This window comes from Lontra canadensis, unplaced genomic scaffold, assembly GCF_010015895.1.
Source record: "Lontra canadensis isolate GAN:19392208 unplaced genomic scaffold, GSC_riverotter_1.0 scaffold43, whole genome shotgun sequence".
In the NCBI taxonomy this organism is placed as follows: Eukaryota; Metazoa; Chordata; class Mammalia; order Carnivora; family Mustelidae; genus Lontra; species Lontra canadensis.
The window spans coordinates 11,919,316-11,933,055 of record NW_022631037.1 but is presented as its reverse complement, the minus strand read 5'-3'; the positions used below and the strand labels follow the sequence as shown (position 1 = coordinate 11,933,055).

At 39.2% G+C, this 13,740-nt stretch overlaps 1 protein-coding gene across 1 annotated transcript in view; it reads right to left on the bottom strand.

Annotated features, from left to right (window-relative positions):
* The window catches only part of SKAP1 (src kinase associated phosphoprotein 1), a 275,793-nt gene that overhangs the window by 230,734 nt on the left and 31,319 nt on the right, over positions 1-13,740 (bottom strand). Inside the window, exon 2 of the mRNA XM_032871373.1 lies at positions 12,290-12,395. Within this exon, the coding sequence (XP_032727264.1) occupies positions 12,290-12,395 (106 nt within the window). The remainder of the gene's footprint in view (positions 1-12,289; positions 12,396-13,740) is intronic.

Here is a 13,740-nt window from a genome sequence, read left to right as displayed (position 1 = left end):
GGCTTGTTGATGGCTTGGGGAGCAAAGACAGAGAAGCCAGGAAGGACACCCACGACTCTGCCTTGGGAGCCTGGGCCTAGGGAAAGCAGAGTTAGGCGTTAGGGCTAAGCAGGATCAGTTCTGGACAGTCAGCATTTTTCTGACTGTAAGTAACGGAACACCCAATGACATGGGCTTAAATAAAGCTTATTTTTCCTTCAAAACAGGTCTGGAGACAGCTGATTCCAGGGTTGATGTAGGGGCCCAAGAGTGACATGAAGGGTCTAGACTATTGTGGCATTTCTGCTCTAACGCCGTAGAACGGAGTCGTATCTTAAGGCGACTACTGCATTCAAGGGAGTACTGCCGTCTCCCTGCGAGAGGCTATCAAAAGTCTGTCGTGGCTTCCAAACCATGACTCATCCCCAGGCTGGTACGGTTCTATCGTCAAGGAAGAATGGAGAGCGCCTGCTGGGGACACATCCAGCAGGGTCTGCCCAGCTTTGTGAACGCTGAGATCTCTGACACCCAAGAGGAGCTCTCCCGTATGCTGTCTGAAGGCGTGCCCAGAGGACTGCCTCTGAGCTGTGGAGCCAGAGAGGAGGTCGTAGAGCTGTGATGGGAGCAACTGCCTGAGAAGAAGTGGTGAGGACAGAGACAAACCTGAGGGGCAAGGCTCAAGGGACAGGGCAGAAAAATGAGCCCAAGCACGAGCTTGGGGGAAAAAAAAGAATGTATAAATGCAAGGAAGAAGGAAAACCAGGAGGGACTATTATCATGGGAATGAACAGAGAGTTGGGTTTGTTTGTTTGTTTGTTTTAACTTTTTGAGGAAAAGGAAGCTATCAACAATGTCAGATGCCACAGGGAGACGGGGTAAGTAGAAAAGGTCCCCTGGAGGTGACAGTTGGAGAGTTACTGGTAACTCTCTAATTGATAAGAGCAGAAGCCAGATGATGGAGGAATGAGGAGTGACCAGAGAAGAGGAAACCAGAAATGGCTAATCTAGCCTTCTGTCTGTAAAGAAAAAAAAAAAAAGATACAGAATAGTCGCTAGAAAGAGAATCACTGTGTAGGATATAATGTTTTTCTTACTATTAGGAGAGATTTGGGATGCCTGGGTTGCTCAGTGGTTAAGCGACTCACTCTTGATTTAGGTTCAGGTTATGATCTCGGGGTCATGGGATCGAGCCCTGCACTTGGCTCCAAGCTCAGTGTGGAGTCTGCCTGTCCCTCTCACTCTGCTTCTCCCCCAATCATGCTCTCTCTCTCAAATAAATAAAATCTAAAAATATATATATTAGGAGAGATTTGAGCATATTTCTATGATGAAGGAAAGTTGTAACGGGGGGAGGAAACTAAATTTAAGAAAGAGAGAGTTCTAGGGCGTAGTGATAACAAAGAAGGAAAGATGGTAACTGTGAGGCATTGCTTTAGTCCTCAAATAGCATGCGGAGGAGCGTGATCTCAAAAGATGACAGAGGGAGGGCACCTGGGTGGCTCAGTCTGTTAAGTGTCTGCCTTCAGCCTAGCTCATGATCTCAGGGTCCTGGGATAGAGACCCACATCAGGCTCCCTGCTCAGTGGGGAGCCTGCTTCTCCCCTCTCCCTCAGTCCCCTGGCTCGTGCTCTCTCTCACTCTATCTCAAATAAATAAATAAAATTAAAAAACAAAAGATAACAGAGGGGCAGAAAACTGTAAAGCCATGTAGCCACATCTCAAAAGGGTTAGGATTGAATGGGAAAAGTTTAGACGTGGCAGCAAGGAGCTAGAATGCTGACAGCACTTCCAGAAAGGAAGAACATTCTACGTGAGATGACTGCAAGCAAAACTGTCCTGCGGCAGAGCTGAGTGTTCCCGAGGCAGAGATGGAGCACAGTGGTTGAGGATGCGGTGCAATTTCATTATAAGAAGACATGGATCCTAAGAAACACAGGGGAAAGGGCTAGAGGAGAAGTCCTCAGGAGAGATGAGAGATGGCAGAGACAAGGACATGCCGAACTGAGTAGGGAGGGGGATGACCAGAAGCAGAGGGCTGGTGACAGCTTACAGAGATGGAGGCAATGACTGGCATTCACGCTCTGTGGAATGCCAGTGTAGGGTCAGCAGTCTGGTCACTTTTTTCTCACAGAATGTTAGAGAGATACTATCACAGGAGATACATGAAGAGATGGGAACCATGTCTGCAAAGGTCCTGTACCCCCTAACATTTGGTAAAAAGAAAGCATCCTATCTTTGGAAAAGAATATGTGGGGCCAGCTACCAGATAGTAAATTTCCTAATAAGAGGGTCTCTTGTTTTACGTTTTAGCCTAGTACCCCAAAACTCAGTTTTTAGTTGTAACAGTCTCCCCACCGCCATTCATTGGACTCACATTGCTGAGTTCATACCATATGCCAACACCTTGCTAGACCTTTTTTTTTTTTTTTAAAGATTTTACTTATTTATTTGACAGAGAGAGATCACAAGTAGGGAGAGAGGTAGGGGGGTGGTGGAGGAAGCAGGCTCCCTGCTGAGCAGAGAGCCCGATTTGGGGCTCGATCCCAGGACCCTGAGATCATGACCTGAGCCGAAGGCAGAGGCTTAACCCACTGAGCCACCCAGGCGCCCCAGACCTTTTTTTTTTTTTTTTAATTAAAATAAGATCATCCATGCCTTTAAGCAGTTAATAATCTCCCAAAATATGTACTCTTGAGTTCTGAGAAACTGAATTTGAAATGAAATTAAAAGTATGTGTTGGAGCAGTGCTTCTCAAACATGAATAACCTTGGGATCTTATGGAAATTCAGATTGTGACTCAGTAGATCTGTTCAACGGAGCCTGAGATTTTACATTTCTAACAAGTTTCCAGGTGATGCTGATGTTGCTGGCCCATGGGACACATTTGGGTTACCAAGGAGCTAAAGACTCTAGCAAAAAGAGTCTTTGCTTCACCTTTTCTATCTACACTGACCTGTGAAGTCCTGAGAAGCTTCCCTCTTTTCCTTGCTAATTCTCCTACCCATGCATTTTTCTAATAAAAAGGTGGGGAAGGGATAGAAAACCTCACAAAGGGCTTTTTCTCCCAACCAACTATTAGCTACATACACTGCTTTCATGAACATGTCAAACATCTATCTCATGTGATTAAATACTTCTGTGGAACCTCTAATATTTCAAACAGGGCACCTAGATATTCAGTAAAAGAATAAGAGACTGGGAAGAGCAATTAATTCTAGTTATGCCATATGGCAGTATAGAATACTGGCTGGAACCTGAAAACTCAATTTCACAAGAGCCTTACTTATTCTGAATTTTAATCATTGTAGGATCAGCAAACATATGCCTACCAACCTGCTCCATTTACACAAAATTCTGAAGAATAATCACACTGCACACTCAAAAATGATTGGTTTTTCCCACATGGACTTAAAATTTCTCTCCTATTGGATTCTCAAAATAAAGTAGCTGCTGACAGCTCCAGTTTAAACTCCCCATTAAACAAAAATCTTCAAACAGTTCTTCTTTTAATGAATAAAACCCCTAGCTTTTTATTTCATCATCAGCTCACAATTTTGCATAAGTATAATTATTTCTGGTTCTGGATTCCCTAGTCCTGGGACTGGTTCAGGTGCTGGCTCCCCAGCCCCGTGGACTCCCTCCATCATGCCTGTCACTGCTGAGACACCCATTCCACCACACACTCTCCATTTCACCTCTCTCCAGAATGGAGACATTATCATTTTCAACACATACTCCATTCCCTGTCCTCTTAGAGCTAAGATACTTTCATCTCCTGTACATCTAATAATTTCAAGATAAGGACAGAAAAATCAGTTCTTGTTCTGTGAACTTTTGTCTCCAGTGCTTGAGAGACTATCCTAATATCCCCTGAACATGTTTTAGTGATAACATTTACTGCACTAGGGCCAAAATGATTTTCTGCCACTTTCAATTCTAGTTCAATAAAAGAATAAGAGCTTTGTTTCTAACCTCTGTCATTTTTAATACCATAAAGTGATTTTAAAAATGTAAAATTGAGTTCCATTTCCTACTGGACTACCAATCTCATATTAGCTTTCCTTTTATCAAATTTATGAGAAAAGTCAGAAATTGCCTTTCCTTAAAAAAAATCAAAATTTCAGAATCTCCTGGGCAGAATGCTTGAATTGAATTTTAGCACTCCATAATTGCTGGCCTAGAAGTTTTAAAGAAATATAAAAGGTAGCTAGTTATATCAAGAATAACAAACTGAAAGATCATCCTTTAGTTCACTTAAAGTAACAAAAATAGTAAGGTTATTCCTAGAAAAATTACCACCCTTAAAAACCCCAAATAGGGTGCCTGAGTGGCTCAGTCGTTAGGCACCTGCCTTCGGCTCAGGTCATAATCCGAGAGTCCTGGGATCGAGCCCCACATCGGGCTCCCTGCTCGGCAAGAAGGCTGCTTTCTCCCTCTCCCACTCCCCCTGCTTATGTTCCCTCTCTCACCATGTCTCTCTCTGTCAAATAAATAAATAAATAAAATCTTTAAAAAAAAAAAAAACCCAAATATGTTTATTAGATTTACAAATTGAGGAAGTCTATGGTTTTCTGAAACCACAGTGAATGAAATCCATGGTTTTTGAAGTGTGAAGTCAAACAAAAAATATTTTTGCAACATTTATTACAAAAATTTTCTAATATGCATAAAAATGGAAAGAACTCCATATATACCTACAGCTTAGCCTCTATGATTCACATTTTGTTATATTTGCTTTATCACATATCCATCCATCCATTTGTTCCATCCATCCATCCATGCATCTATGCACTCATCCATCCATCCACCCATCCATCTTTTTTTTGATGCATTCCAAAATAAATTGGAATACATTAGACATGAGTATACTCCATCCATAACCATTTTAGTATGCATATATAATTGACTAAACTTCAGTATTTGTTACAGTTCTTTAAACCAATAATCTTTTGAAAGATGCCAATTCATTTTTTGTAATGGCTTAGCTAAGTGGACTAAACAACCAATTAAAATTCTAAATCCTAATCTTTTATTAATTCTATTAATTTGAGTAATTTCTTATATCCCAGATCTCTCACCAACAAAAAAGCACAAGGACACTCGATAGACACTTTCTAGTGTCAGTTACTAAACTGCAAAATGGACCTTGTGGGTTATGGCAGAATTCACAAATGAGAGAGAGACACTCACTAATATAACTTAGAGAAATAGCTAACTGGAGATTATGTGGACATAGAGTTTTCTGTAAATTATGATGAGAACCTCAACAAGGCTCACAAACTCAAGAGGGCACTTGAGTTGGAGCATTAAATAATAATACATCTTAAATAAGCCACAGTGTATCTACAATACAACAATCCGAAGCTGGTCTTTTGAAGACTAGGTGACCTTAGGAACAAATTTGGCAACAAAGTACTAATATCAAATTGGAGTTTTCTTGGCTTTGGGAAGCCCTGGTATCACTGATTTGTAAACTCCCTAATAACTGACTACAGTAAGAGCTGCCACAGAGAGAGAGCTGTCTGTCCTTTATGAGCTGTTTGTTCCCCTACACTGATCTTCCTTTTTTTTTTTTTTTCTTCTTCCTCTCTCTCTCTTTCAGAGGATTGGCCCTGGAAGGGGCATGCTTTGAAGCCTGAAGAATCAAAGCTATTGCAAAACACTGCTGAGAGTTTTGAAAGAAATATGAAGAAACTACATTGGACCTGGGGCGATAGGCTAAGATCTTCCCAAACAGGTCAGCAGTTGGTCTGTAAAATATTCCCATTGCCAAGGAGGCAGTGACATCTTGTGTAAATCAAAAACTAAAACCCTAAGATATCTCATTTCCATTTTAAATGCATGGGGGTTAAATATGGATATCTAGCACTCGAGAAGTTCCTGTGGGATTGATTTTTTTCCCCCGTCTTCTCTGAGCCCTTTGCTGAGCGTGATAAGTAGGACTGCATTTCATTACCAACCCTGCTAGCACTGCACTTTGGGGAGACTAGATGAGGCTACACAGTGGGGGAGAAGATCTGCCTTCCAAAGAAGAAATGATTCACATGGTGCTATTATAAAAACCCACTTTAAGCCCAACTCGATTTCAATAGAATCGTGAAATAAAATAAAATCCCAAGGAAATGAAATTTCCTGTATCATTTTCCAAATTAAAAAACAATCATAGCAACACCATAAAAGAAATCAAACAGAGGTGTCAAACTTTGGTTGGTCATGTTTTTATTTTTGTAACACTTGGGAAAAAAGTAATTCCAACAAACATGTTGGGGGACTCAACTTCCAAAGAAAACGTAAGATCATCGTTAGGGGAATCTTCAATTCGATCAGTCAGGGTTATAGAAATAACATCAGAACAAAGAGTTTGGCTCCTGACAGCTGACCCAGTGCTCTTATATTTTTCTCCCCTTTGCTCTAGTTTCACGAAGGGCTACAGGGTAGGTCTATATCCGAAATAAGAGAAAACAAGCAAATTAGAGAAAAACCACGATCAGGAAGGCTCCACACCCACCACAAGGTCCCTGGAAATCCACAGATAGAGGAATACTGGGAGGCATTTTTGTCGCCCACAGCGGCTTTCCATAAGCAGAGGAAATAGTGCAGTGCTGGAATAAAAGACTAGCTCCAGATAAAATGAAACTTAAAATCCAGATAAAATGAAACTTAAAATCAAGGCCAAAGCAATCATGATAAAATGAAGACGGGGATTTCATACAAATGATCTTTAGACACAAGGCATGAATTAGGAACCTCTCTTTATAGACAAATAGACAAGCTTCCTGTATTAAAAAGTTGACACAGGATTTTCTGAGACCTTTCAGGACAAATCCATATTGAGTAGATAATAGGAATGTGCTCAAGCGATAACAATGGCTGTAATTCTATCAGGAGTAAAGCAAATTTCAGTGACCTAACTACATGGCTAAAGAGTGTGCTCAGCTTACTATTCTAGTGGGTTAGTCCAACCTGAAGGGTGCAAGGTCACTTGCCTGCCTCCTAGGTCACATTTCAAAATTCCTTTCACTCTTTTTTTTTTAAGGTTTTTTTTGGACAGAGATAACAAGTAGGCAAAGAGAGAAAGGGAAGCAGGCTCTCTGCTGAGCAGAGAGCCCGATGCGAGGCTCGATCCCAGGACTCTGGGATCATGACCTGAGCCGGAGGCAGAGGCTTTAACCCAATGAGCCACCCAGGCGCCCCTTCCTTTCACTCTTGATAGACCATATTATTCTGTTTAAAGAGATCAGTACTTAGAATTTTTAATAAAATTTATTCATCCATGTTTTTTTAATGTCTTTTAAAAAAAACCCTACCTGTTATTTACCATGAAAAACTTCTAAAATATTATTATATACCAGAGTTACTTATATAAAATATTTTTAGGATAACCAAAGGGAGAAGCTTCTGCCCACTCGTATCACAATAACCCAGTATAAAAGGGGAAAAAATGGATCAATTTAATCTTGGATCTGGCACCAAACCCAAGATGACCTTCCTTTCCAGGTTAAGCCAAGAGACCAGAAGTGGGAAATATCCTATCAGTCTCACCTGCAGAGCATTTCAGACTCAAAGAACACTAAATATAACCCCTCACTGCCAGATAAGTGTATCCCCCAAAATCTTTTAACACAGTTGTGAACTCTCAATATACATTCACTGAATAACAGAACACTAGTACAGGAATTTGGCATACAACTGATCGGTGATAGACCTGAATTTGCTGCGGGGTTGTTTTCTTTCTTGGTTTAAGGATGGAAAGCAGGGATAGGACTGAGAAAGGAAGAAATGAATTATTAACCTTCAAGATATGGTCAAATTATTGCTATGACTTTTGAGTCTTTTCAGAGCTATTGAAACTTAGATGGATTGTACAAGTATCTCCTCCTCTCTCTTTTTCTGAGTTGGCACTAAAACTCCAGCGTAGGTAGAATGAAACATCAGAAAGATGTTATGAGCAAATAACTAAAATCACAAGTAAAACAAATGTGTTAATAGCACATTATACCTTAGTTCTCTTCAAGCATGCTTCATTTGAATGTTTTCTTTTGTGGTATTTAAGCTCAATAACCAGCACTTATGAAAAGTCAAGCCCTCTATGAAATTAATGGTAATGATATTAACAGAACACTATTTTGAAACTCTTACTTCCAAGAGTTGTGTCAGACTTTTTGTCTCTCTTCCTATAAAACAAAGACATCTGGTGATACATTGTTTTTTAAAAAGAGAGGGCAGGGGTGGGGGGTTAGGGCAGGGGGCTAAGGGAAGAGAGAATCTCAAGCAGACCCCCCCCTACACTGAGTGCAGAGCCTGATGAGGGGCTCAACATGGGGCTTGATTTCATGACCCTGACTTCATGACCTGAGCCGAAATCAAGAGTTGGGTGCTCAACTGACTGAGCCACCCAGGTGTCACTGATGATACCTTCTTAAGCTAAATTCTGCTTTAAAGTTAAATCCATGTTAGGCTAGAAAGAAAAACTTGAACTTCCCAAAGAAAACGGAATTGTTTTTATGATATTTATATTAAAGTATCATGTTTCATGTAGAGCCATACACTAGCCACCCACAATGAGACACGTTCAAGATACTCTTTCAGCCTGTACATTAAACGTCCTGGGTTTTGTGGGTTTGTGCCATAATCCTATTACAGAAAGTTATTTCTTGATTTCGTTCCCTTTCAATATGCCATAAATCTACCTGTCTCTTTTTGGAGCTCCGTTAAGTTTCACAGAAGGAAACAATACTCCAAGTTTGTTTCCATTGGCTCTGGCCTTCACTTCCAACAGTGAGCATAAACGACTAGTTGTTCCAAAACAGGCCATCAAGAAAGAATGTATTCCTACCTCAGTAATAAAAATATTCTATTTTCTTCATTCCTTCCCCCACTCTCAAGGTATTCTTGCTGTCAGATGGCCTCCCCAGAATGAAACTTTTAAGAAATGCTCGACTGTTTCTGCAAATGCATGAGGCGGCTATCAAGCGTCTAAGGGCTGCTCCTGTCTGCTTCATTCCAAGTGTCCCACATCTGGCGCTGATCCTGCAGTGACCACCGTAATAAAACAGGAGGAGCCTGCGCCTGGCTTTCATCCTAATTCTTCTCTGAAGAGCTCAATGAAAACTTGGACTCAGAATGTGAAAGCTGTTAGATTTTAAGAAGAAGGTTTAAATGAGACTGTTGGAAGAAGAACAATAAATATCACAGCTCAGGACATGGAATACTACAAAACATCTTCACTTCCTTGGAATCACAGGAATTAACTTTTTTTTTTTTTTTTTTGCCTTACATGGTATACATTATCCTTCACTGGTGATCCATGAAAGCAAAAAACAAAAAACAAAATAAACAAAACTCACACACAAAACAACAACAACAAAAAAAACTAGTATGTAGATAGAGATACAGATACGATTTTTGTTTGTTTGTTTTTTAAGTCTGGGAGGAAAGAGAACAGCTAAGCTACTTGTGCTGAAAAACAGAGGGGCCCTTGGAGGACATCCATGACTCTTGACACAACTCTCATTTCCTGGGGTTAGTCACACTAAACAACAGAAAGGTGGCAAATGGCACATTATAGCAACTGTGATGGAGTCAGATGCTTCGACTTTTGGCAATTCCATAGCCGTGGCGAACACCACTGAATTCTGAGTCACCATAAAAATTACGGCCAAGCCTCCAGAGTTTACCAAGAATCAGAGGCAGTGCTATTTTCACTATTGTCTACCCTCTTCCTTCTCAAGCAGCTCAACTTGAGGAAAGAATTAGAGGAACTAAAGCAAGAAAATAATAAAGATAGAGTGGAAAGTTGTGTGTATGTGTAGGGGGGGAGTGTGTCTGTGTGTGTGTGTGTGTGTGTGTGTGTATACACATAGTATTTATATCTACGGACTGGCTTTCTCAGATTTCCTGCTTCAGGTTTCATACCTACCTTCAAGTAAGCCCGGAAGTGTCAAATCATAATTTTAGATAGGTTCCTATCCCCCAAAATGTACCAAACCCTAAAATATCCTTGCTTTAATACAACTTTTTAAACACTTTCAGTGGTTCTTTCCATGTTACACAGCAACTTGCTATATACATTTTAACTCTCAAGTTTGATGATTTCCAAATTTCTTTTCACACCTGGCTTTTTGGCATAAGATACAATGTCATACAACAAGAGTAAATGTGGCTGGTATTGTACAAGCTTTCAGTACCAATACATATAGTATAGAATGCTGACCAGCCATAAACAGGACTACAGAAGCAATGTGGCTGAAGAAGAGCATTCAGTAAAACAAGGGTTACATTAACCAGATGATGATTGAATGGGTGGATGTAAGGCAATTTCAAACAGCTTGCCAAAGAAAAGCCTCATTTTTCCATTTTCTGATACAGTATCTAATTTCTGGCTCCTCATTTCCTCCGTGATCTGATAATTATGAAATTCTAAATAAAGTGTCATCTTTCTTGCAACAAATCAATGAACAGAAAGCTCCCATCAGATGTTTCCTAAAGCTCCTGCTGATTATTTCCTGAATTCTATCCCACAAACCACACAGCAAGTTCTTTGAGAACAAGGAAGCCTCCCATCCCATAACAAACACAGCTTCTTTCTGTGTGCATGGGGGTGTGTGTGTGCATTTAAAAAGAAGACTAAGAAGTGATATGCAATTGATAACAACGAGTTACCAAAAACAAAAAAACAAAAACAAAAAAACCCAACACCTTTTATTACCAATTTCAGATTGAAATTTAGCCCTTTCCAAACACTGTGGTACAAATATGAGAAAGAAGAATTCCTCCTCGTCGTATATTTGTTCATAAAGATGCAGTAGCATTTGCATTCCTTATCGCAGACTTATACCAGCAACACCACCATCATACAATTGTATTTTGGGCATCCCTCTCCCTCTCACGCAATTTGAAATAATGCCACCTTTATTCCTCAGGCAATCCTTATAATAATCTTGTAATACAAAGGTCGACTTGTGAAAATAAATTCTATGGGTTACTAAGGCTTCAGATGCACAAGTAAGCCTAAATGTGTCTACTGATAAAGTAACATTATGGAGAAGTTTGTTTTAAACACTCTTCCAGCATACCAAAAATTATAGATATTCTCACTTCTGCAAAAAGCTCCCATCTTCTGCATTCTGTTTGTTTCAATTATTCAGGGCAACCCAGGCTGATAATTACAGAGTCCCCAGTTGCTGAGTAAAAGTGACGCTTAATTAGCCAGCAGGAAAGATCGATTAAGATCCAGCAGGGCATCTTGTGAGGTTGTCTCACATTTCTGGAGGGAATAGGTTCTGGCTGTGCCCTTCCAAAAGACAAAATTCCCTGCTTCTAAGGAGTTTCAGTGAGGTTTCTAATGTAGATGCTCAGATCAGTCAGGCACACAAATTAAATCCCAGTCATAACCCTAAAGATGTTCTCTCTTTTCCAAGAGTGCTTAGTCCAAACATTCCGAACCATGTTGCCATAGGGTTGAGAAAGCTTAAAATTACATTCAACTTATCCCCAATTCTCGTTCAGTTGCTGTAACTCAAGCAAAAAGTGGCCAGGAAATATATTATAAAAGAAAAATTTTATTTTATTTTTCTCTCCCTAGAAAGTATATGTATCTGCCAGATGCTCACATTCTAAAAGGCACAAATTAGGTCAGGACCTCTTATTTTAAAAAATCAGTGAGTATGATACTCCAAGCCAGTTGAGACTAAAACATTCCAATATGGTCAAAGAATCAACTAAGTATGGTTCAAGCTTTCTATCAGGGAAGGAGTTGTGGAAGTAAATCAGAACCAAAAATTATAACAAAACTCAATTCTCTCAGGGAGCCTGGTGGCTCAGTAGGTTAAGGCCTCTGCCTTTGGCTCAGGTCATGATCCCAGAATCCTGGGATCAAGCCCCGGATGGGGCTTTCTGCCTACTTGTGATCTCTGTCTGTCAAATAAATAAAATCTTTAAAAAAATCCTTAAAAAAAATCAATTCTCTCTAACTGCCTAACATCTTCCCTTTGGTAGTTTGGACAAGAATAAATGTTTAGCTTTTCGCACATTTTGCAAAAACATTTAATAAAGATGAACATAACAATCTAAAGCTAAAAGTAGATTCATTATCATAAGATACATAATTATGAAAATGTTTTTATTTTGGTAAGCTAACTACACTAACCTACCTCCAATTCAACTCGGTAAAAATTTATTAAGTCTCTGTCAAGGATAAAGAACTATGGTAAGTGTGTCCTGCCTGGTTAATTGATACACTATGAAAGTAGATTTTACTGACTATGAATTCTTTCAAAGCTGACACGAAATGGACCCAGTTTATACAAACCTAGTTTTGACTTGCTGGAAGCCCCGTAGAATGTGGTCTCTGTGGTCCCTCGCAGTAGCACTAAGATTTTCATTCCGCAAACCTTCCCCCAAAAACTCCTCAGCATCTAAAAGAAAAAGAAAGTTGATCAACAGAAAAGAAGTATTAAGGGAGAAATAGGAAAATCTGAAGGATTAAGAAATGGGTATTATTTTCTGTTTAAAAATTTTAAAGTTGCAAAGCAATGTAAATGTACTTAATACCACAGAACTGCATATTTACTAATGGTTAAAACAATAAATTTTATGTTATGTATATTTTACCTTAATAAGAAATGAATAAAACTTTGAGTAGGACTCTAAGCGATGTCTTCTGATGATCCAAGACCTTGCTATAAATTTGGGATGCTAATGCACTTACTAATCACAAAAAATAACCATTTTCTAAACCATTTCAAAGAAACATGAAAATATTCATTATCTCTGATGGCAGAGGAGAGACTGTCAATCTCCTAACCCTATAAATATTACAAACCAGTCATAGAAGGTCACAGGCCAACAGAAGCGAGAAAGAAACACCAGTAAATAGAGCTGAAATAAAAAATAGAGCTGAACTACAAAGTCAGGAACAAAAAGGGCAGGCATTCAAAGAAGAAAAATTAATTGGCAAATGCATCATCAATGAAAATGACAATGCAACCAAGTGAAGGAACTCACATGGAAAAGAAAAATGTGTCCAAGAGAAGGAAACTGCAATTAACGTGAACATATATTGTAAAATAGGGACATGATAGAAATATATAATATGAAACAAATCATGTTATGTTGAAAGAAGTGGGGGGCATCTAGATATTTTCAAAGGCAAAGTACATTGATAATGATTACAATTGCCAGAAACACCAGCTACATACTTTATTATGCAAAAAAAGGTTATTGTCCCTAAAAAGTATATAAATGACACAGTCAAAATTTCCCACCTCCAAAAGCAGTGCATACCATATACAACAGTGTCACATACACTATCAAAATAATGTTATGAATTTATACAGTTGGGTTACATAAGCATGGTAAAAAATTTGTTTTACATTCATGCCATTCAACACCACCAAACAGCAGCAACAACAAAACCCTAGATAACCAACACCAGTGCTTTTGATGAGGTATAAATTTTGAAAATTAACAATTTCACGGAAGACCACCATCAGCTTCCAAGAGTTACATGGAAGTAATGTAGTCAAAAGACATTACTTAAAGGAACCCATTAAATGACAAATGCAAGAGACATGTATTGCATTTGTCATTTAATGGGTGCCTTTAAAATCCTCTGAAGGCTAAAGAATGAGGAGATGGGAAGTTGAATTAAAAGATAAAAATAAACGCTACCCCAAATTCAATGAATGCAACAATACACCTATTAATAAAGGACAAGGGCCCCATGATCATCTCAGTAGAGGCAGAAAAAGCATTTGACAA